The sequence below is a fragment of the Pongo abelii genome, chromosome 1, assembly GCF_028885655.2.
Source record: "Pongo abelii isolate AG06213 chromosome 1, NHGRI_mPonAbe1-v2.0_pri, whole genome shotgun sequence".
Lineage (NCBI taxonomy): Eukaryota > Metazoa > Chordata > Mammalia > Primates > Hominidae > Pongo > Pongo abelii.
Window position 1 is genome coordinate 3,918,815 of NC_071985.2, and position 25,578 is coordinate 3,944,392.

The window sequence follows — 25,578 nt, forward strand, 5'->3', positions numbered from 1 at the left end:
CGGAGCCATGCTGGCTGCTCCCCAAGTGTCGTAACTCTGCACTTACCACGTGCCTTCTGTACCCACCCCACCCACCAGACTAGGAGGGACTTGAGGGCAAGGGCTGTGTCTTAGTCATCTTTACATCCCCACCCCAAGTCTAGACACACGTATGTACGGTGAAGGCCAAAGAAATGCTGGACAGGTAGATGAGTGGATAAACAAATAGGTGGAGGGATGAGGAAATGAAAAATGAATGAACTGACTGTTAATGAGATGGAATGAACCCTGGAGTCAGGAGGTCGCTGTCTAAAAGTATAAGTTTTACTTTTCCCTTCTGGCAATTTGGGATGGGAGCTTGGATACTCACATTTAATGAATGACTACCATGCAGCAGACAAAACATGCCTGTGAAGCAGTTATTACGTTTAACACCATCGTGCGAGTGAGGAAACCAACACAGAAAGTGGCTAAGGCCTTCTCTAGGTTCCCAGAGCTGGTATGCGGCAGAGCAAATGATACAAATCTTGATGGGATGGCCAGGCCCCAAGAACCATGCTCTTCATCAGGGAACTGTGATGCAATGCTGGACACCCTGTAGGTTCCTTCTATGCCATCGTTCTATGATTATAAAATGCTAATAATTTAAAAGAATATGCTGAAGTTCCCAGGAGAAAAGGCGATTTATACAGTGTTAAAAATTAATGGCCTTCATTTCAATTGACATAGGATAGTGATTTTTGTCCCACGTAAGAATTTTTTTTTTTTTTTTTTTTTTTTTTTGAGATGGAGTCTCACTCTGTCACCTAGGTTGGAGTGCAGTGGCGCAATCTCAGCTCACTGCAACCTCCACCTCCCGGGTTCAAGCAATTCTCCTGCCTTAGCTTCCTGAGTAGCTGGGATTACAAGCATGCACCACCACACCCAGCTAATTTTTTTGTATTTTTAGTAGAGACAGGGTTTCACCATGTTGGTCAGGCTGGTGTCGAACTCCTGACATCGTGATCCGCCCGCCTTGGCCTCCCAAAGTGCTGGTATTACAGGCGTGAGCCACCGTGCCGGCCCCATGTAAGAATTATTAAAGACGGTGCTCTTAAACAATGTGCTGAAGATATATAATGTGCTTCAGAGGTGCTCTTAAATAATGTGATGAACTCTATTTTCTTTCTCTTTGGGAGAACCAGCACGACCCTGTCAATGTCTGTGGAAAAACCATCCTGCCTCCTTGTCACTTTCACCACAAGATCAAAACCAGCTCACTGCATTCCTCCTCTTCAAACTCTAAGGTAGTCCAAAGCCTTTAAAGGGAGATTTCTTTATTATTCCCACGCCCAACTCCATTGGGATGTGATCACGTGTTACCATCTCACCAAATAATGGAGACAGTGCAGAATCAATTACCAGATAAAGGGAAAAATTAAACCAAACATGAACACTGCCTGAGGGGCCAGTGTGTGGACAAGTGACCTCATGCTTGCTGCAATAGACTGAATGCTTATGTTCTCCCCAAAATCATGTTGAAACCTAACCCCCAAAGTGACGGTAGTAGGAGGTAGGCCTTTGGCAGCAAACTAGGTTATGAAGGCAGAGCTCTCATAATTGGGATTCCTGCCCTTACAAAAGAGACCCTGGAGAGCTAGCCAGTCCCTTCCACTACGTGAGGACACAGCAAGACAGTGCCATCTATGAATCAAAAAGCAGACCTCACAAGACACTCAATCTGATGGGGCCTTGATCTCAGAATTCCCAGCCTCCAGAACTGGGAGAACTCAGTATTTCTGTTGTTTATAAGCCACCCAGTTCGTGGTATTTTGTTACAGCAGCATGAATTGGCTAAGACATTTGCCCTCTATGTTTGGTTCTGATACGTTTCCTCCCTGGAACACCTGGAACCAATTGTAAGCATCCAGTGAACATTCCCACATGTCTTTATTCTGCAAGGGTAGAAGTGGATATGAGGGCATGAGACTTAGCCAAAACAAGGACATATTGACTAACAAGAAATGCAAGGACCCTCAAACCAGCCGACCCATAAATGCCTAGACTAAGCTCCACCGAGGTGAAGGCGCTGCTCTTACTCTTTGCTCCCTGTGAATTTCACTCTTTGCCGGAATACAGGAAACCATGTCAGTGAGATGGCATCATGGCACTTCCCAGGACTCACCCAGGCATCATCTCCCATCCCGCCATTTGTCACCACCATCCCATCCTCTATCATCCTCTTCCTTCACACCAGTGACGTTTTGGTTATGCAGCAGTGGACAGGTGATTTTTTTTTTCAAAACGCCAGAAATCTACTTGGTACACAGGAACCAAACAAAAAACAAAGTGAACAAGACAGGACATTAACTATGCTCACGGAGTGTAGTGTCAAGGAGATTCACACGGGCAAGAGAGCAGCATAAATAAATCCTCTTAAATCTTTGATGGAGATTCAGAATCCAGAGGTCTCCTGGGTGACCCTGAGGAAGCCTCCCAAACCTCTTCATCATTTTGTCATCTCCTTCCCGGCCACCATAAAGGGGCATTATGGAGAATCCCTAATCATTATGAGCCCTCTATCAAAATGGTAAATTAGCGGAAAGCACCACCACAAAAAGCCCACAGCCGGGCAACTTCCTTCCCCCAAGTGGACGCCTCACACAGGAAGCAGAGTGCCTGACTGGGCATATTGAAACCATGCCTTTGTATCGCATTTACCACCCCAGCTGCAAAAAATGCTCGTAAAGCCATCACGGGAGGACTGGTAGCTGCCAACCGCTTCCTCTGCTCTCAGCCTGCCGACAGTCAGCCATCCTTCTCTGCTGAATGCTCTTTTAATTGCACAACCCACTTTATTAGCTGCCTTGACCTCCAATAAAAACTTCAGCCTAACAATGTCTGAAACCTGGGGCAGGATGTCTACTGTGTTACCACCTTACATGCTGCCTTCAGGGCATCCACAAAGTGCTTGTGCATGCACACACACACACACACACACAAACAACATGGCCCGTTAGAAAGTCTTGAGTGCATGGACAAACTTACGGGCAAAGAACAAGAGGAGAAATAAAGGATAGAATGTCTGAGGACACAAGCAAGCTTGTATGGAGGGTTTGCTGTGAGTTGGATGTGTCTGGCTGCAGAATGCTCCATTCACGCCCTGATAAGATACGTGCAGAGAGCTCAGTGGAAGGATGAGGGAGGGGCACCAAGTGGTGTTCCTGTGACTCCTGCTCCTCTGTACCTGTTCTCAACTCTGCTCCAAAGCCATCATGCGCTCTGGGCTAGTTAAACAAAATTAAGTTCTGCTTTTAATAGCTATATTCCCTGAATTGTGTTTAGACTCAAATACGAAGTATTAGATTTGAAATAAGAGTCAGGGAAACATTCCCCAGGAAGTAGACATTTTAAAGAGGCAACCTTGGCTAAGTGATTAAAGAGAAAAATAAAATCGATGATAACTGCATGGGCCTCGTTGACTCAGCAGGCAGCTACCTGTTCCATTCTTTCCCGGACCACAGCATCAAACACTACGGGGCATTAAACCCACATCAGGGGCATGTGATATGTAAATACTGGCCTAATCAATACGGCTCTGTCTAGGCATTTGAAAGAGCAGAAAAAAAGAGAGAAATCAAAAGGAGCAAAAAGATTTTGGAAAAAAATCAGATGAAGAATGATGAATAAAATGCTTATAGAGTTCTGGTCTTCCTATACTGCTACTCAGGAAGAACTCTTCATATATTATTTCTAAATCCTAATCAATATGGCAGAACTTTTAATGTAAAATTAACTACAAGACATCCTTATTTCTAAGGCAATACTTTTCTTCAAATACTCCATACTAAATCGCTCTTCTAGAATCAATTGTCCTTTTGTTTGTCTAAGTTTATTTCTGCTTACAAACACATTAGACAGTAAAACAAATACCTTTATTAAGAAACAGGAAGAACCCTGTCAGTTTATGATCCGAATTCCAAAAGCAGAAGCATCAGCAACAACGGCACTACCAGTCCCTCCGCTTGGCTACCGGTCCCTCTGCTTGGCTACCGGTCCCTCCGCTTGGCTGGACGAACAAGGAGGTCGCTGCGGCCAGCTGCAGATGAGATGTCCCACAAACATGGCAGCCCACAGAACAGCTTCAGCCAGAAACCCATCTTGGACTTTGCCAAGCACCTCCCTGTGGAAACTGGGTTCACGGAGTGGACTCCCAAAGCCTCAGCTTCACAGGGACTCACAGGCTTGGGAGAAGCTTAGAGCCCACTGATTACTGTGCTCTTAGATTACAAAAGAAAAATCAAGCACAGGCCAGCTAGGTGACTCTCCCAAGATCATAATGCTTATTAGTGCTGGAAGCAGGACTGCACCTCTGTCCCCAGATCCAAGGACAGTCCTTTTTCACCTAAATATCTGGAATTGTAGACAACCTTGGATACGTATACCACCCATTTCTTTGTTTTCTCGCCCTCTCTCTCATCCATCCTCCTCCTCCTTTCCTCTTATTCCTCTTCTTTCTATCCTCCTCCCATCTATCCCTCAGCCCCCATCACCACACTGCCTGTCTTGGTAAAGGACACCTGATGCTCTAATTCCCAGCCATGGTACCATGGGGAAGACACTCTGCCACCTGCTCAGGACTGAGACTCCCTGCTGTGCAAAGTTACACAACTGAACTGGGCAGGTGATTATTTTTTTTAAACAATAGTGGCTGCTTCTAGTTGTTTGCCTGAATTCAGCTGTTTATTTTCTGTACAACCATTTGGTTAGATAGCTCGACAGCTTTTGGTGCTGGTTGTTATTGCTGGCTTCTAATCAGTTAATAGGTGAGTCTCCCATTGTTGTGTGAAGCCACCAGTTAGGTGGAGGAAGGGCTGAGAAGTAGTGATTATAACCCCAAAGAAAGCAACCACTCTAAATACGATGATAGAGTTTCATGGGGAAGTGTAGCTGCTCATCACTGCCAACTTAAAGATGAAATTACACTGCAGAAAAATCTCAAGTTCTATCATTTCCTAGGTTAGCTCAGAAAAAAATCCTGAATTAGCATATACAGATCTCAGACATCACTTAGATAAGGACATATCAAAATAAAAGTTTCTATTTGTCACCCCTGTGATAGAAAAGCAGATTTTAATTTATTATTTGCAGCTCATGCTTTCAAGCAAAAAAAATTATATAAAAAGAAAGTTTACACATAAGAACCATCAAAGATTTTAGAACCATGCTGTGTGGAGAGCTAAAATTTGTTCCAATAACTTTTTGTGGTTGGCAACAGTATTGAACTTAAACTCCAATAAGTAGAAAAGGAAAATCAAAATAGTCCCTCAGCTGTAACCTGGTCTATAACACTTAAGATATATTTATAGTTCTGCATATTTTAAAAAATCATAACACTTACTCTACCCTCAGAGGCTTCTGCTTTGCTAACCTCTATAGCAACATTCAGAATGTCTAGTTTTTTTGTATTAGAGCCCACAGGATCCCTCTCCTCCACGGTCAACTCCAGCCCTGAGAGCTGATGTATGTGCAGGAAATCCTGCTTGGTGGGGGAGGGTGACTTCTTTATTTCCAGACTTCCCATGGGGTCTGGTTGGAATCGATGTGATAGGATCAGCAAAGTACAACTGCAAAGAAAACCGTCTGAGACAGATAAAGCTGGATTGGAAGGCAGATAAGCCCAAATTCCTGGTGCGGCTGAGATCTGCACATCGCATGCGCAGTCACTGGAGGAAATCTGCTCTCCCTCATTCCCCGGAGCCGAAACGCCAAATGCCACATCTGCAAGGCTCCCTGGAGGGGCTACCAGAGGGGCTGGGCTTAAAGAAGGGATTTCCATCTGTGACAAAAAAGTCTCAATCCATATTCATGGCAACACAACCCAAAGGAGTCACTATTTACATCAACTGAGCTCCCTTAAACTTTCTGCGGTGACAACTCTACAAATGAATAAATAAGGATGAGATGCTTTATCCACTTGGAGGTGAAGAAACAAAGACGCACTGATGCTTTCATTTTCTCTGACTGCTGTTTCTCAATTTTGGTGTCAGATGGAAGGAAGGAAGGAAAAAAGGAAGGAAAGAGGGAAGGAAGGAGGGTAGGAATCTTTTATAAAATTCAACTTCCTGTGGAAAGTCATTGGAATAATAACAGAAAGCAATGGCTGACTATCATCTCACAATTTCACCTAATCCTCACGATCCTCCTGGTGGGGCTCTGTCATGACTCCCACTGTAGAGATGAGAATAACCAGGTTTAGAAAGACCAAGGCTTGCCCAAGGTCACACCCTATGTGACGGAGCCTGGTTTTTCACACAAGTCTGTTGATTCCGGTTCTTCATTTTAAGATAATAAGAGCCTCAAGAAGTGGATCTCTTGTAACTCAGTGTCCTCAGCAACTCAAATGCTGCCTGAGATGTCCTCACCTCCCAATCTATTTCTGGACACAATGCCATTGGCTTTCTCCAGGGCACCAGAAATTCTTCCAACAAAGACATCCAATGACCTCCTCCTTGCCAGTTCAAAGAAAACCTCAGTCCTTACTGCCTTGACCTCTCCAGGGCATCAGACCTTTTGTCACCCCTATGCCCTGAAGCTCACTCCTTCCTCAGTTCCCATGACACTGCCTTCTCCTGGTTTTTCATCCCTCTTTTCTGATCCCTCCTTCTTGGTCTGTCTTCTTAGCTCCTCAGGCCACTGGTCCCTTCGATGTCAATGGGCTCTACCACTTCATGCTCAGCTGTCTGTCGTCTCACCCCACAAATCTGTGGAGAGCTCATGCCATCTGTGGATTCCTTCACCTTCTCCACGCTGACATCCCCCAGATCCACATCTCCACCTCGGAAGCCACTCTAGAGCGCCAACAGGAGCCCATTGGACCATTCCACCTCAAGCTCTAGAGACCCCAATCAATTTAACATCCACAGCCATCCTCAAACACTGGACTCACAATAACAAAACCCCTTCTCTGCCTGTATTCTTCATCTCCATAATTGGCAGCACCACCCACAAACTTTCCCTGGCCAGAAACCTGGAAGAATGCATCATCTTTTCTCCCTCTGGCCCCGTATCTCAGCAGCTCCCCATGGCGGGTTTTCTACATATGATATCTGTCAGGCTGGAGCTTCCTCTCCCTTCCCTCTGTACTGCCCTAGTTCAGTCTATGTCATTCTTCACTCAAGCCACTGCAAGGGGCCTCCCAACTGGTCTTGGTGACACCACTCTTCCAACCCATCTTCTTGCTCATTCTCACAGCAATCTTCTTTCTTTCTTTCTTTCTTTCTTTCTTTCTCTCTCTCTCTCTCTCTCTCTCCCCCCGCCTCCCCCTCTCTCTCTCTCTCTCTCTCTCTTTCTTTTTTTAAAGATGGAGTCTCACACTGTCGCCCATGCTGGAATGCAGTGGCATGATCTTGGCTCACTACAACCTCCACCTCCCAGGCTCAAGTGATTCTCCTGCCTCAGCCCCCTGAGTAGCTGGGACTACAGGTGTGGGCCACCACGCCCAGCTAATTTTTGTATTTTTAGTAGAGATGGGGTTTCACCATGTTGGCCAGGCTGGTCTCGAACTCCTGACCTCAGGTGATCCACCCGTCTTGGCCTCCCAAAGTTCTGGGATTACAGGCGTGAGCCACCGTGCCTGGCCAGCAATCTTTCTTAAATGCATATCTGATCATTTCACTCCCTTCATGAGTGCCCTCCAATGGCTGCCCACATCCTACAGGATAAAGTCCAGCCTATAGCCTGCAAGGTCTTTCATCCTCCACCTGCCTCCTTTCCAGCCTGTCACGCACTCAGGCAAATACTGTGTGTGATGACAATGTGCGACTTCAGTTCCCCATATGTAGGGGGCACGCATCACCCCCTCCTGGCCTACGCCTGCCATTTCCAGTGGCTGGAACGCTTACGCTTCGCCACGTTCCTTGCCTGTCTCTGACACTAGACTGTGAGTTGCTCCAGGGCAGGAATTTTAGTATTTTTTCTGTTTGGATTATAATATGGCATAGTACTAGAGCTGGCACATAAACAGGAATCAAAAATGTTCATTGGCATATGAATATCAAAGCAAAAACAATAAATGAAATATTAGCAAATTGGATCCAGAAGCATATTTTTTAAAATGCACTGTGGCCAAGTGGGGTTTATTATGGGAATACAAGGATGGTTCACTATTAGAAAATCAATAACAATAACTCACAATATTAACAAATCTAAGGAGAAAAATTACATGATTTTCTCTCTAAATACGGAAAAGACATTTGGCAGAATATAATACCCATTCCTAATGAAACACTAAAGTAGGAATTGATGGATATTTACTTAACTTTAAAAAATATAGACAGATCTCAGTCCAAAAGCCAACATCTTAATAGAAAAAAAACATACACATGCCCACTATATCACTATTATGTAACATTGTATCTGAAGTAGTAGCCAATGTAACAAAAAAGAGGAAACAATTAGAGGCATAAAAATAGCAAAGGAAGAGAGTAATGATATCTGTATTTGAAAAAGACAAAATTTTTTGAAAATCCAATTTTTAAAAAATCAGTGAATATAGTAGAATTTAATAAGGCAACAGGATATAAAACATGTAGATCAATATCCTTCACATAAATAATTATCAATTAAAAGAAATAAAGGAAGTGAAGACTCCATTTACAATAGCAACAAAAGCTATAATACCTAAGAAAAAGTTTAACAAGAAATGTGCAAAGCCTATATGAAGAAACTCTTAAAAATTGCTAAAAAGTAGACTTGTTCAAATGAAAAGGTATTCCATGTTCTTGGGAAAGATTCAACACCATAAAGAGGCCAACTATTCCCCCAGGTTAATGTATACATTCAACACGCTCCTAACAACAACAACAAAAAATTGGAGTTAGGCAAGGAAACTCCTAGAAAAGAAAGGCACTGCTTGAGGGAGAGAGAGCTAGCCCTGCCAAACATGAAAACATGCTACAGAGCTTCCATAATTAAAATAGTGTGGGCCAAGCACAATGGCTCACACCTGGAATCCCAGCACTTCGGGAGGCCGAGGCAGGCAGATCACTTGAGGTCAGGAGTTCAAGACCAGCCTGGACAACATGGTGAAACCCCATTTCTACTAAAAATACAAAAATTAGCTGGACATGGTGGTCCATGCCTGTATTTCCAGCTACTTGTGAGACTGAGACAGGAGAATTGCTTGAACCTGGGAGGCGGAGGTTGCAGTGTGCTGAGATTGTGCCACTGTAACCCAGCCTGGACAACAGAGTGAGAACATACTAGAAGATCCTGTAATAGGTCCAGATACAACTGAAAATTTGATTTATGACAATGGTGGTAACTTCAATTAATGTGAGAAAGATAATTTTTTTTTTCACAAGAAAAAGTCTGCAAGTAAGATGAATGTTTTGATAAAGTGTTTGGGGACAACTGGATAGACATTTAGAGAAAGATGAAATTTGATCTATATCTTTCATTATGCACCAAAATAATCTCTCAATGGATTAGAGATCTAAATATTAAAAAGGACACTATTTAAATACTAGAAGAAAACATAGGTGAGTTCTTTGAGACCTGGAGGTGGACAAACATCTTTTTAATAATGACTCATTTCCAATTTTCTTAGATAGGTTCTGGAGCAGTTCCAAAGGCAATGGTAAGAAAATGATGGATACAGACTGAGTTGATATCTTGACAAATATTTCAAAAGTACATTAGGAATACAGGTGTATCCCCAATCCTTTTGCATCTATACAAATGTACTTTAAAATAAGATATTTCTGCCTGTAATCCCAGCACTGTGGGAGGCCAAGGCAGGTGGATCACAAGGTCAAGAGATCGAGATCAGCCTGGCCAATATGGTGAAACCCCATCTCTACTAAAAATACAAAAATTAGCTGGGCATGGTGGCGGGCGCCTGTAGTCCCAGCTACTCGGGAGGCTGAGGCAGGAGAATCGCTTGAATCCAGGAGGCAGAGGTTGCTGTGAGCCAAGATCACGCCACTGTACTCCAGCCTGGGCGACAGAGCGAGACTCCGTCTCAAAAAAATACAATAAAATAAAATAAATAAGATATTTCTGATGGGTGCATATATAGGTATAAAAGAGCGATTGGGAGCACATTCTAAACAGTGCTCCTTCGCCACAATAACACCATAGACGAGAAACAGGAAAGAAAGGATGCTGATGAACAGCTTGTGACTGGAGAGAGTGGTAAAAAGGAAATTTGTCTTGTATTCCTGCAAAATGACCAAGAACCCTCACAGACACTAGCCAATTTGCAATCTTTTTGAGGACAAAACAGAGCAGAGGTCTGGCCACCCTGCCGATGGGGCATGAAATGGCCGGCTGAAGAACTCTTCCTCGCAGAAGGTCAGGACAGGGCCCTCGGGTAGAGTTTTCTGTTCAGGAAGGGATGACAACAGGGTCTCCAATGAGTGCATGTAAATATAAGGAGGTTCCTTCCCCCGGCCCCTTGCATTCCAGCCAAGACAATTACTCAGCTCAGAACCTGACAGTCTCACACACTTTCCCCCAACCTCCCCACTCACCGAAAGTAACATTCCCATCTGTGAGCCCAGAAAAATAATAACCATCTCGAGCCGGTGCCTCTCACTCAGTCAGTTCTACTCATAGGGACCCTCAACAGCTTTTGGGGGAAAGTGTGATTGGATTTCTCTGTTCCTTGCGTATTTTTTCTTCATGCTTCCTTCTGTGACCTTAACCACACCAAGCACTTGGAATTCCAGGGTAAAAAAGAAAAAATCACGCTCATCTTCATTTTAACATATGAGATTATGTGTGTGTGCGTTCCAGTGCAGTTCCTGGTATGGAGGACAATAGTTGTTAGCCATTTATTACATATTATTATTATTACTATCATCGCTATTATTGGCCCACTAATGGTACAATCTGTGATATAATGCCAAATAACAAAAGGCAACTGATGTTGCCTCCATTTTAATTGACTTAATCCTTCCAAATGCTGACAAACTACCAGCCTCAGCCACTTAAAAATCACATTTCTAATGTAGTAATCCTATCTGCAATGGGTGTGGAAGGAATTATTGCAGGCCAGGGATTTTTGCAAATTGAATTAAGTCACTATAAAAACTGACCATGTTGCTTCACAATTAATAGTCTGGTAGAATGAACTGCCATTATTCCACAGCTTGCTAAGCCTTAAAAAGAGATTACTGCTCACATGTCTCTCCTGGGAATGTTTTTATAAACTCCCAAAATGTTTCAGAAATTTTCAAATGATAAATGCTGCAGGACTTTTTCATGACTGCTATTATCTATTAACTGCTCCTTTATCTAAAATACTTCTGATATGAGAAAGACTCAAATGAAGCTTTTTGAAAATAGCCACATGTTCTTAGAAGAGAAGATTTCAGCTAGAAGTCCCTTATAATTAATAAGTACTTGAAATGCAATGTCTGTTTTATCCTATCTATAAAATGTTTTATGATGGCTTTTGGGGGACTTTTTGCATCTAGTTATTTTTTCTTACCCCTCTTTTGGAGCTGGCAAAATACAGAAATATGCGTGTGGGGATATCTATATCTCCTCAAGTCTAGACTTACTTGGTCTCCGGCTATTTAGAGTCCACGTTTGGCGTTTTTAACCCCTATGACGCATTCCTTTCTTTCATCTCTGTGATTCCTGGCCACCCTTCTCAGTATGTCTGGCTAATCTTCCTGATATTTCTGGGGCATAAATGGACTCAGAATATCTGACTGAGAAACAATCAGATAGGAACATAGTTCTGCACTTTTTTTTTTTTACATAAAAGATTCTCTTTTATTGATATGGAAATGAACAGATGTCTGATAACCTTTTGCCAACCTGGAGCTTTACTGCTTACTCCAGGGAATTTCGTTGGGCTGATGTTTCGTAGGACTTGCCCAGTCCATTCAAAAGTTCTGTCACAGATATCAGAATGATCTAGGCTAGCCCAAAATTGAGCAATTTGTTCCTTGGCCCCTATTTCTGGCTCAGTGCCTTGACTGTCTATAAAACAGGAAAGATGCTCTTGCCATTGGACATGAAATGGTTTTGTATTTACACACTGGAACACTACAATGGGTAAAAGCGCCATTCTCACTTAAAATCGCAACACTTTACATGCCCACATTCTTTTATCTGACCAATTCCACTCACCGGCACCAAAAGAGAAATGATATAAACCCAGTAAGTACTTTTTGTACTGATCAAGGTAATAAAAGTCAACCTGAGTGTTTTACAATCTGTCACCAAGCACAAACATCTACTCACCAGGTAAGTTGCTATCAGAAAGGATGAATACAGAGTATCAACAGCACAGCTACGTGAGCTCACAGCTGTCAGTTCTACACGCCAGTCTTGAGATAGCCAACAACAAAGTGTTTTATTATTAAATCTGCCTCCATGCTCCATCTCTTTCCAGAAAGCTCAGACTCGCTGCATGGAAAACCAAACTCACGATCATCCTTCCCTCTGAGCTCCATCCAATTCCACATCTCCTCCTATTTCCCACCTCAGCCAACACCATCGCCCACTCCGTTACATTCAAATCAGGTCATTTTCGACCATGAAGCCCTAGCCTCCATTGGAGTGCTCAGAATAAGATGGTTCTTCTCAGGCCACCAGAGCCAGGCACTAGCTCCTGGGACCAACCAGATACCCCGAATGGGCTCTCTACTACTTCACCTCCCCTCCTTAACCAACTGTTCCAAAGACAAAACGGGGGATTCAATAGGGCTTGCTACCTACCAACAGGCACAGTGTGAGGACTCATATGGCAGCATGTTTAGAAAATATACACATGAAATTAGAAACTGACAGGAGTAATATAAGAAAAACCTTAAATTCTGTAAAACATAAATCTAACAGAATCTTAGCTCATTAATAATCATCAACCCTCGTATCTTTCTCTAAAGAATGAAAGCACTTTTCAGACCTTACCTTGGATCATTTTAATGATATTTTAACAGTCTGAATCATTTTTTTCCTTAGGATATTAATAGGAAAGTTAAAAAGTAGACAGGAAAACTAATTTACCCAATGTCACAAAATAAATCAGTGGTGAAGGAAGAACCAAAACCAAATCCATCCTAAAATAATAAGGTTCCTGGATGTGCTATTCTGCTTTTGACTTTTAAATATCTACCTAGGAGACATTTAATACCACCTAGTAGAATTAACACTCTATTTAAGAAAATATTTCCCAAATGCAGGTAAGCATCTTAAGCAAATTACACAGATGATTTTTGTTAATTACGCCTCAAAAACATGTCTTTATCTTCCAGACTCTTACTCTTCAGAGCGAACTGAGCGAAATTCATCTTCCAGACCCTTACTCTTCAGAGCGAACTGAGCGAAATGCATGTTGGAGTCACAGTGACGCCTCTTGTTCTAATGAAACTTAACTCCTTCTGTCCCTGAGGGCTACAGTGGTCCACAGTTTGTTCATTAATATTGCTCCGGGAAGAAGAAAAGTCTTATCCAAGTTACATGGCCTCCATCCGTGGTGCACCAGAGAACACGGCAACTGTTTGGCTATAAGGTTGCAAATGCTAAAGGTATAATGGAAATTGTACCTAAATGCAAGGTACAAATGCTTAAAACACACACACACACACACACACACACACACACACACAATTATTATTCACAAAGGCTTGCAGAAATTTTGTAGTTAAAATTGAGGACCCACATCTCATTACTAACAATGAGCTGATGCAAAGCATCCTTCTTCCTGGCTAAGCCCTGTCTATGCCCTTGCATCAAATGTCACGCTTTACTGTGCTGCTTCACATATAAAACTCAGGCGACTGTGGTACTACGTGACATTCACGTATGCACTTAAAGTGATCCCCTGTGACTGCCCACATGACTACCAGGTCTTCTCTAGATGTCCTTGGATCACTCTAAGTCATTGTACAGCATGGGAGTTCAGCAAATCCAGTATTTCTTCTGGGGCCATCACCTCACTCTGACAATACAATCAGTACCTTATCACATACATAAAATTGGCAAATATATTGAGCTGCCTCCCGTAACACTGCGAGTGAACGTTCCAGGCTGTTTCTATAAAAACAAAATTCCAGCTGGTCACAAGACTCCATAAAACATGATGGACGCGTATGAGTTTCAACATTGGTTTCTTCTATAGATTTTCCTTCCCCTCCTCTTTTTTTAAACGAGAAGAGTGTATTTTGATTTACCTTTGCATATAGGAACACTCAATGCCACAAAAAGCCTATTATAAGAATGGGTCCTCAAGAAAGGTCTAAAATAATTTGGTAGGCTGTAACGTGTTAGGACTGCCAAATATCAGCTATTAGATCTTTAAGAACCAAGGTTCTTCCATCTTTATCAGATGCTCCCATCCAGTTCAACAACCTCACAGCACCCTACACTCCCACTGTGAAGTGTGCATTTTGTGGTTGTTATCTGTATCTTCCACTAGAATCTGAGCTCTACGTGGACAAGGACTGCATGAATGGACCGGTATTTTCATTGCTGTGCCTGGCACAGTGCCTCGGATGGAGCAGAAAATCAATGAATATTGATGAAGGATCAAGAGAGCAAATAAATCTGTGAGTGAAGAAATGGTGTTAAATCGGAAGGTCTAGCACGCAAGAGCGAAATAAGCTTTTTGATTCCCTGAGATTTATCCTTGGGATGTCATGGCAGGTGTATCAAACTACAAAAACGGTACACTGACAACCATCCACGAGTTCATTATTCTTAAGTTCTGCATTCATAAAACCAATTCTCCTGGTGGTCATTTTCCCCATTTTAAGTTTCACAGCGTCTGTGGGCATTTGTTGAATTTAACCTTTGCCTATGAAAACATCAACGTGTGTATCTGCATACGGAGGTTGGGCCAGCAGACGCAGTCATTCCTAAACGCCTACTCGAAATCACAGTATTTCATTTCTAAAGTCACGGAAATAATAAACCAGAAATTGACGTTGAACCAACAGTGTCAAAAACCTCTACAGCAATCCACTCTATTTCCTTGATATTGCTCTCTAACCACTGATAAAAACTCTTTGAAGTGGAAGAGTAAATATTATCATTTGATAGTACTTGGACCCAACAGTGCAAATACAATTGCATTGTTATCCCCTGGGGGCTCCGGCCAGTCACACACCGCGGGCAGGGTTGCTATGGAGGAACCAGTGTGCTTGGCGCAGGAGCAGGCCAGGAGGGAGCACGGCTCCGAGGAGCCACCGGCCTCCAGATCTTCCCCAGACACACACACAGACTGAGAAGGGGAAAATGCTGGCTTTCCAGTATGTTTCTGTTTCTGCAATCGCGGAAAGGATGAACCACAAACAGGCAGTGGGAAATGCCAGCTCCAAGCATCAGCTTGCTTTTACAGCTCCCGCTGACATTTTTGTAAAGGATCACAGGTGGGGGTGGGGAGAAACATCGAAAGCGCAGCCTGCAGCCGCCAGGGAGAGCTGGGAGGGGGCGGCAGGAGAGACCACCTGGGGGCCTCCCCCGTGGGCCGTGAGGCCTGTGGCCACGGGCGCCCCTTCGCGCTCGGGACTCGGTCCTCCTGCCCCCGGGCGGCCTGGCTGAGGAAGGTGCACGGGTCGCCCCGCGTGCTAGAGCCCCGTGAGGTGTGGAGCATCCCCAGCGCCGCCGGGGGCCCTCGCGTGGAGCCGGGGCGCAAGGTCGCGGCGTGCAGAGCAGCTGCCGTGGGTGGCGGCCCGGCCCCGCCCTCCCGGCGCCTCCCCAGCCAGCCCCGCGCGGCGCTCACCTTGCCCGGGAAGGGCCCCGGGAGAAGCAGCTTCAGGGCCTGCCTCTTGAGCTCCACCAGGCGGGCGTTGCAGTTCTCGCACCAGACGCCGCGGTCCGAGCCGGGGGAGGAGCCGCCGCCGCTGCCGGAGCCCGGGGAGCCTGTGCCGAAGCCCGGCGAGCCGCCCAGGGAGCCCGGCGAACTAGTGCCGATGCCGGGGGAGGCGGGTCCCGGGGAGCCGGTGAACGAGCTCGGGGACGAGGTGCCCGAGCCGGGAGACGGGGTCCCCGAGGAGCCGAGCGCTGAGCCCGCGCCCTCAGGAGTGGGCCGGCTGCCGGCGCGCGACTCCTCGTATGCTTTCCGGTACCAGCTTTCCGGGGAGAAGGGCGCTGCGGGCTTGGTGGGCGAGCAGACTTCATTCACCTGCGGGGAAGACACGCCGGTGTCAGGGGCCCCAAGGCGGCGGGCTGCAGCGCCCAGGAGCTGGGTCATACGTGCGCCACCAAGTACCCGCTCGAACCGCCCACGGGAGCCGGTTGGGGACCTCTCTAAGCCCTGCGGCCAAACTGCCCTCCATCTGTCTCGTTAATTGTCCTTAAGTGAGTCCGCACCGCCCGGGTGACCCCCGCGCTGGTCCCCGGTGGCCTCCTCCTGGGGTCAGGAAGAGGACTCGCTCGGGGCCGTTTCCACGGCTTCTGCAAGGCGGGGGGGACCCATAGGTTCAGCGCCCCACGCTTTTGAAGCCGGCACCTATCCCAGCAAGATCCCGGGAACAAAATCCTGGAAGACCCTATGGGGGGGGTAGGGGGAGGGCTGTGATTTCAGGGTTTTTATTATAGGGGGTCCAACTCTCCGGATCCTGCAGGTAAACGAGAGGCTCTCCCGGCTCCAGCTAAACGATCCGAGGTACGGCCAAGCATTCACGGGAAACCCTCCCCTTCGGCTTCACTCTGCCTAGAAGTGCAGGAATGCTGCAAAAGTTACGGGTGCGGGGAAAGGAAGGAACGAGAGGACTGAAAAAATGCCGAGAGCGAGGCGAGTGTGCGGGCGTCCCCGCGGCAGACCCGCCTCCGCGCACTCACAGCCCCGCCGGCCCCGGGGGCGCCTCTGCAGCGGGGGAGAGCTCGGGGCCGGGGCCGCACGATGGGTCTGGTAACGCGTCTCCGCGTCGTACCGTCACAACTTACCCCGTATTTCTTGCCCCTGGTGGAGACCGCAAGCCTCTCTTTATTCCCAGCAACCGAATTCATGGTGGCCTTTCCAGAGGAGAGTATCTAAAGGTTCCACCAACGCTACATCCAGAGGGTCCCCCAACCCAGAAGCGTCCCCCGGCTGTAGGGGGCTGGCTCTCAGCCCTCAGGGCAAGGTTTCTTCAGCGGTGGGGTGGGAGGGAATGAAAGCAAATGGACCCCACAAGTAATAGCACCAATTTGCAGAAAGGGTTGGGGTCGCTGGTTTATTCTTCTCCTCAAAGCATGCTTTTCCTCATCCCCTTCTGCCTCTTCCAGCCGCACGTTCTCTTGTCACGGTCACATCCACAGAACTGGCATTTTCTTCAGCCAAGTCAGCCCGTGCTCCCCCACGAGGAAAGGGAGGGATCGGGAAGGTGGGCGAGCCGAGCCGAGTCAGCTGTGGGAACTTGTCTCCTTCACCGAGCTTGGTAACTGAGTTCAAAGAAATTCTCCCAAAATATAAAGATCCAGACTCGGGGAGGAGCCTCGGCGTGTCTCCGAGCCAATATCCGCCGGCCCTTTTCGCCTGACAGTTGCGCGAGGGCCGGGAGAGGGGCGGCTCCGCGTGGCCCGGGAGCGGTCGGCGGTCACAGCGCGCGTGTGCGCCCGGGCGCAGCGCGGAGGAGCCTCGGGAACCTGCCGCCCTCGCCGCGCCGGCCGGGATCCATTTTATGCGGCGGCGCTCGTGCCTGACATTGCGAGGCCTGGGGCCGGGCCGGGCCGGGGGGCGGGGGATCGGCGATCTCGCTGCGTGCGGGGAAGTTCCTGGCGCGCGGCCCGGGCCCGGGGCTCTAATGAAACGCCGCTGCGCGAGCCTGGAGCTCAGGGGCCGCGCGAGCAAGCGTGGCTGGACGCAAATGCGGTGCCCCAGCCTCCCCCGCCCCCAAGTTCTTTCTCTTCCTGACAAGGCTTGCAGGTCTGCCTTTGAGACGCCGTGCAAAAGGGACTGAGTCACAAACAAGTCCACAAACATGCCGGGTCCTCCCCCCGCCCTTTGTTCTCGGAGACCTGCCGGGCAAACCTTTTCTGGAATTGCCCTACCGACCCCGGGGCCGGCCGGGGGGCCACCCTCCCCGACCGCAGCCGCAGGACTAGGGCCCTTGGTCCCCCGCCCGCCCGAGCCCCAGTCGGTGATGGACTAAGCCGCCCGGGGCTGGGACAGGTGAGCCTGGTGACCCAGCGGGCCGCTGCCGGGCAGGGGAAACTGAGGGCTTCGCCGCGCTGCACGCGGACGACTCTGGCCTGGAGAGGGGGTGTGGCGCGAGCTGGCCTTCGCCTCTCCTTGCGGGGGATCGGCCCCCTCGCCCCCCGCCGCCCGTTTCTTCCTGCGCCTGGGCCCCGTGGGGTCTCCGGAGCACCCCGTCATCGCCCCCTCTCCGATCGCCCCCCCAGTCCCCCGGCGCAGCGCCCAGGAGCGCAGGAAGCCGGCGTATGCCAGGCTCCACACGTGGCCGCTCTGGGGTGTCATTTTTCATTTCACGGGAGGACATTTCTTCTGGTGAGCCAGCAGGTCTGTTTTGTTGTGACCTTTAATTAACACCCCGCGAGACGCCTCTGGAAGGACCGGCCGGGCGCAGGGATCACGTGGGGTGTAATGGCATCTCCGCGCCCGCGGGGAGACCCGGCCCGGGGGTGGGCGAGGGCGCGAAGGACGTTCAGGGCTTTCTGGTCGCTGGCTTCCTTCTGAGCTGTGGACGACGCAGGAGGGGGCAGGAAGACAAAGGTTCGGGGTTCTGGAAGCCTGGGGCCACGCCCCCACTCTGCCTTCCTCGGGGACAATTTCTTCTGTGCCTCCCGTGCTCTGCCCCCCTCCTCCCCCGATCCAGCTCCTACGTGGGAATATTTCACAGCCACCAAAGCGAGGTAAAAAGGTCAAAATGAAGATGTCAAGAACAGAGTGGACGTTTCCATTACGTTCCCACTTCCAATTTAAAAGCGATCCTATCAATAGCGGACCTTAGGGGGCAGGTACACCTCCAGGCAGCACGCGCCAGCTCCCACCCGCATCTGTATTCCCCGTAGGTGCCGCGAAACACATCATCGCCATTGGCCACGAGCCGCTTATCAGCCAAAAAAGCAGCGTGTGGTGAAACGAGCCGGCGAGGCCGCGGGTGGGGAAGGTGGGGTGTCGAGGGGGAGTGTTGGGGAGCTGCGCGATCCACCTTGGAGACCGGGGAGCCCAGAGCTGCTCTGATTTGCATCTCTAAGTAGCTGGGGGCCCAAAGCGTGTTTGGTGGGCTCCGAGCGCCCTCTGTTGATTAAAGTTTATAACCGGAGGCTCTGCAAGAGTTTTTAAGAAGCTTTCAAAAATTGATGTTTATGTAAAATGTATATACATAAGATGAAATGCACACATTTTAATTGTTCAGTTCTATGAATTTTGACAAACGTGTACTCTGCGTAGGCCACCACCTCAATCAACATCTATAAATTCCCGTCCCTCTTGAAGGTTATCTACCTTTTCCCAGGCAATCCCCACCTCTCATAAGAAACTACTTTTCTGATTTCTATCAGCATGGATTAGTGTGGACTGATCTGAAAGGGTTTTTAATTCATAGAATCCGTACAGCATGTACTCTTTTGGGTTTGGCTTTTTTCACTTAACACAGGTTTTTGAGTTTCATGTTGTTGCTAGTATGGGTCTGTTTTCTATCTCTGTTTCATTCTTCTGTCTCTCATGCCTTTTTTTGTTAATTGAATAACTTTTCAGTATTCCAGTTTCATTTCTCTGTTGACTTTTTAGCTCTGATGATTATAATATAGATTTTTTTTTTTAAGGCAGGGGCTCAGTCTGTTGCCTGGGCTAGAGTGCAGTGGCGCTATTATGGTTCACAGCAGCCTCCATCTCCCAGGCTCAAATGATCCTCTCTCCTCAGCCTCCCTAGTAGCTGGGATTACAGGTGCACACCACCACACCTAGCTAATTTTTTTTTTTTAAGTAGAGACAAGGTTTCCTTGTGTTGCCCAGGCTGCTCTCAAACTCCTGAGCTCAAGCTGTCTTCCCGCCTCCACCTTCCAAAGTGCTGGGATTATGGCAGGAAACCACCATACCCGGCCTATAATATGAATCTTTAACATTTCATAGGCTACTTAGAATTAACATTGTGCCACTTCACCTAAAATGTAGACTTGCGACCACTCCATCTTACCTTCCTCCTTTGTGCTACTAATTTGATATATTTTACATCTACATGAGTTATAAAATCCACAATACAATCTTATCAACTTTACTTTAAACAATCTGTTGTCTTTCAGTGAAAATTTTAAGATTTTTGTATTTACCCAGTTTTATCATGTCTGGGACTCTTTATTTTTTTTCCTTTAGAGCCAAGTTTCTAACTGGGTCATTTCTTTTAGTGTTTCTTATAGTGAGGGTCTCCTGGCAACAAATTCTCTCAGATTCTGCTTATCTGAAAATGTCTTTGTTTCACTTTTATGTTTGAAGAATAGTTTAACTAGATGTAGAATTCCTGATTGACAGTTATTTTTCTTTCAGCCCTTTGAGGATGTCATTCATTGCTTTTGGCCTTCTTTGTTTCTGATGAGAGGTCAGCAGTAATTCATATGGACATTCTCCCGTATGTAATGTGTCTTTTTTTCTCTGGGTTCTTTGAAGATTTTTTCTTTGCCTCTGGTTTTCAGTAATTTGACTATAATATTTCTATTTGTGTTACTTTTTGTATTTATCCTGGTTAGGGTTTGCTGAATTTCTAGGATCTATAAATTGATCTGTAAAGTTTTTACCAAATTTGGGGGATTTTCAGCCACTACTTAGTCAAATAATTTTTTCTGCCCTGTTCTCTCTTTTTCCCCTCCTTCTGGGACACCAATTACATGTTTGTTATTACAGTGCTTGATATTGTCTTATAGGTTATTGAAATTCTGTTCATTATTTACTTTTTTACCTCTTTACAGACTGAATCATTTCTATTGCTCATTTATTAAGTTCACCAACCTTTGCTTCACCTGCCTCCAATCTGCTGTTAAGCTGATGCAGCTGATCCAAAAATTGCGTATGTGTGTGCATGTGTGTATGTTTCCATTTCTCTGTTTTTTCCCCCTTTAAATCCTTGAACATAGTTACAGTAGCGTATTTAAGTTCTTGTCTGAATTCCAGCCTCTGACTCATTTGGGGGTCGCTTTTTATTAACTGATTTTTCTACTGACTCTGAATCACATTTTCCTGTTTCTTTTCATATTCAATAAATGTTAAGTGTCTATTGAGTATTGTAGATGCTACATCATAGAGATGCTAGATTCTATTCTCTTCCTTGAGGAGTATTGATTTTTGTTCTAGCAGGCAGTTAAGTTACTGATGGGTCACCTTGAACTTGAGGAGCCTTGGTTTTATGCTTTCTTTGAGTGGTTCTAACTAGCTTTTGCCCTTAGATCTAAGGAAAATCCCTTAGTCCTGGGATTGTTCTTTACCCCTGAGGCGCGGCCCTTCTGCAGCTTCAATGGAAAGCCTAACCGCTTTGCCAGTCCCCTCTAACTTGGAACTCAGACTCCAACTCTGCTTCGTGCACTTGACAGGACTTGCAGTCTCTGCTCAACTCCTTCACCATGCAGTTCCTGCCTTCTCTCGACTTCCTGCAGCTCTTCTGGATGTTCAGAGTTCAAATCTACCAGCCAGATTTGAGGGAAATTTTAGTGGATTTCAGGGCTGCCTCAGTGTGGCTCTCTCCTTCCCCGGATTCTCCTTCCCCCTCTCCAGCTACTCCGACAGCCCTGAACTTCACCGCGGAACGCCTCAAACCCTGCAACTGGCTTTCTTCTTGTGGTCTGGTCACAGTGCTCAGCAGACTGGAAGAAGGGCCCTAGAACCCTTCTTTTAAGGATTAGATCTTTGAACCCCTTCCAGTCTCTGCCTGCTTCTGGCCATTCTCCAGGGCCCTTAAATAGTTTTGTCATTGTTATTGTCAGTTTATAAGAGTTTTCTTTGGGAAATTTGATGTGGTACATAAGATACTCCCTAATTCTAGTTTGGTTTTTTTTGTTTTGTTTTGTTTTGTTTTGTTTTTTGAGACGGAGTCTCGCTCTGTTGACCAGGCTGGAGTGCAGTGGCGCTATCCTGGCGCACTGCAAGCTCCACCTGTCGGGTTCACGCCATTCTCCTGCCTCAGCCTCCTGAGTAGCTGGGACTACAGGTGCCCGCCACCACGCCCGGCTAATTTTTTGTATTTTTAATAGAGACAGGTTTTCACCCTGTTAGCCAGGATGGTCTCGATCTCCTGACCTCGTGATCCGCCCGCCTCGGCCTCCCAAAGTGCTGGGATTACAGGCGTGAGCCACCGCACCAGGCCCCGAATTCTAGTTTTAATGGTGGCTTTTTCAGATCTACCTTGGGCTTTTGGAATTCTTGTTTCAAGGGTTTTCTGTCTATGAATTAGCAGCCTGTAGCTATAATTTTATTCTCTATTAGACTGAGGAATTTCAATGTTGCAACTGAAACCTTTACTCATAGATAGATAAATATATAGATTATAAATATACATGTATTTCTTCTTCACATTTGAGGATGTTAACAGTATTACTTCAAGATTTAGGTGGGAAAAGACACTCATTTTAAGAATGAAAAAATTATATACTGGCTTATAAAAGCCAAGAGCTTTTTTTTTTTTTTTTTTTTTTTCAGACGGAGCCTCACTCTGTTCCCCAGGCTGAAGTGCAGTGGTAAGATCTCAGCTTATTGCAACCTTCACCTCTCGGGTTCAAGTGATTCTCGTCCCTCAGCCTCCCAAGTAGCTGGGACTACAGGCATGCACCACTACGCCTGCCTAATTTTTGTATTTTTAGTAGAGACGGGGTTTCACCATGTTGGCCAGGCCAGTCTTGAACTCCTGACCTCAAGTGATCTGCCCACCTCAGCCTCCCAAAGTGCTGGGATTACAGGTGTGAGCCACCGCACCTGGCCACCAAGAGCTTCCATGAACATCAATTTATTGATTCCATTGATATCCCTGGGTGAAAAACATATTTTTCTGGTGTATCCATGAGTACAAAGTGCAAAGAAAGCTAAAGTCCATTACCTGGCTAAGAATGAAATTTTTATTCCATATTCCTTGTTGCTTAATTATTAAATGGACATAACTTCTTTGGGAATGCCTCACGGGACTTTTATATTTCAGAGAATGCAATTTAGCTTTCCCATTATTTATACCTCAGGGGTGAATAGATCATAAATTTTATAGCTAAAATATATTATATCATTGTGTTTTTGAAAGTCTGAAAGTATAAATCAGAAATAAAAAACCAGCCAGGTGCGGTGGCTCACAACTGTAATCCCAGCACTTTGGAAAGCTGAGGTGGGTGGACTGTTTGAGCCCAGGAGTTCAAGACCAGCCTAGGCAATATAATGAGACCTCATCTTTACAAAAAAAAAAAAAAAAAAAAAAAAAAAAAAAAAAAGGTGGGTGTGGTGGTGCATGCCTGTAGTCCCAGCTACTTGGGAGGCTGAGGGGAGGATCATTTGAACCCAGGAGGCGGAGGTTGCAGTAAGCCAACATTGCATCATTGAACTTCAGCCTGGGCGACAGAGCAAGACTGCTTAAAAAAAACAAAGGCTGGCAACTTCTAATTGCTAAGTTGACTGTACAATATAGCAGATTTCACTCCTCTTTAATATTTTGCTTTTGAAATAATTTCCATATCAGTTCAGGCACCAACATGCCGACAGAGCCAACGAAGTGCATGTGCTAGAGACGGCTGTGTTTCTCCTCGAAGGATAATTAAAGCAGCTTACGCTGGCCACGTGGTATCTTGATGAATATGCAGACAATATTTGCATATGATCTTCTGGTGTTCTGAGGACCGTATGATCATGCGGGGGCCACCAGAGAGTCGTCAGCAAGCTGATAACGTGAATCTGTGTGCTTGGTCGTTATTGTGGTATAAGAGGAGGGTTGTTATCCTGCAAGCTGAGAAAGGGTTTCCACTCTTGAAATATCATTTCAATCATTAATCATTTTAGCCTTATAAATTCCTTCCATGCTAAATTCCAAGGCTTGATTTCAGTCTGAAATTAAAAGTTCAGATAATAAAGGTATATAGAGAGAAAAGATATGAACCAAATTTGTGTAGTCAGAGTGATACATTTTTTTTTGGTTGTTAATTTTATTTTGTTTTGGGGTTGGGGGAGAAAACTTTAAAAAGATTTTAAAAGACTTTAAAAAGATTAAAAAGAGTGAGGAGGATCAGACAATGTGTGCTCAGCCCACTGACCCTGGGTTGCAGATGCTCACAACCTTGGGCTGTGCTGCCCCTTCCACAGAAGTAACCTGCTTTGAAAAGGGATCACAGCATCCAGTGTAGCCCTGTTTATAATAGCAAAGGGGAGAAAAACAGCCTAAACGTACAAGAGTGGGGATGGGTTTAATAACTCACAGTCTGAGCCAGGCACAGTGGCACACACCTGTGGTCCCAGCTACTCAGGAGGCTGAGGCTGGAGGATGTTTTGAACCCAGGGGTTCGAGGCTGCAGTGAGCTATCATGGCACCACTGCACTCCAGTCCAGCCAACATAGTGAGAACCCATTTCTTAAAAAAAAAAATAAACAACTTACAGTCTAGTCAGACAGTGGAATACCCTGCAGCCCTTACAAATGCTCATAAAAGAATAATGGAATGCAAAGATATTGATTATATATTAGTGTTAAGTTAAAAAGTAAAGCATATGCAATATGATAATAATTCAGTAAAACCAAAAGAAAAGTATATATGTATCAAGAAAAAAGATTAGATTTTAACACCAAAATATTAAAAAGCATAACAATTCTTTGGGGGGAATTGCTAATTCTAATTCTGTTTTCTTTTTACTTTTGTTTAAGACAGGATCTCACTCTGTTGCCCAGGCTGGAGTGCAGTGGCACAAGCATAGCTCACTATAGCCTTGAACTCCTGGGCTCAAGTGATCCTCCTGCTTCAGCCTCCCAAGCAGCTGGCAACCTCTGATTGCTGGGCTTCAGGCAGGCACCACCATGCCTGGCTAATTATTTTATATTTTTTTATACAGACAGCATCTTGCTATGTTGCCCAGGATAGTCTCAAACACTTGGCCTCAAGTGATCCTCCTCCCACCTCAGCCTACCAAAGTGCTGGGATTACAGGCATCAGCCACCATGACCAGCCTCTAATTCTGTTTTCTAAGACAAATTTAATATTCTTATGAGAAAAAGATTACTTTAAAAGGAAATTAAAGCAAGTTTCAGTGTCAGAAAGGAATCACAAGAAGCTAGAGGGTAAACGATGTGTGTGCCCACAAAGCATCCAGACACACACACACACAATGTGAGCAACATGCACACATTGCACACACACACAGCTGCATGCCTAGCCAAAGCCAGGATACAACAAAGCAGGCTGGGCACGGTGGCTCACGCCTGTAATTCCAACACTTTGGGAGGCTGAGGCAGGAGGATCACTTGAGGTCAGGAGTTCAAGACCAGCCTGGCCAACATGGTGAAACTCTGTCTCTATTAAAAATGCAAACATTGGCCTGGCGCGGTGGCTCACGCCTGTAATCCCAGCACTTTGGGAGGCTGAGGCGGGTGGATCATGAGGCCGGGAGATCGAGACCGTCCTGGCTAACATGGTGAAACCCCATCTCTACTAAAAATACAAAAAAAAAAAATTAACCCAGCGTGGTGGCGGGCACCTGTAATCCCAGCTG

At 46.0% G+C, this 25,578-nt stretch overlaps 1 protein-coding gene across 1 annotated transcript in view; it reads right to left on the reverse strand.

Moving 5' to 3' along the window:
* Positions 1 to 17,824, reverse strand: part of KIF26B (kinesin family member 26B) — a 562,023-nt gene extending 544,199 nt beyond the window's left edge. The window contains exons 1-2 of the mRNA XM_024246431.3: positions 16,867 to 17,824; positions 15,701 to 16,102 (exon numbers count right to left, since the gene is read on the reverse strand). Of these exons, the coding sequence (XP_024102199.2) occupies positions 15,701 to 16,102; positions 16,867 to 16,929 (465 nt within the window). The 5' untranslated portion in view covers positions 16,930 to 17,824. The remainder of the gene's footprint in view (positions 1 to 15,700; positions 16,103 to 16,866) is intronic.
* Positions 17,825 to 25,578: the final 7,754 nt, after the last annotated feature.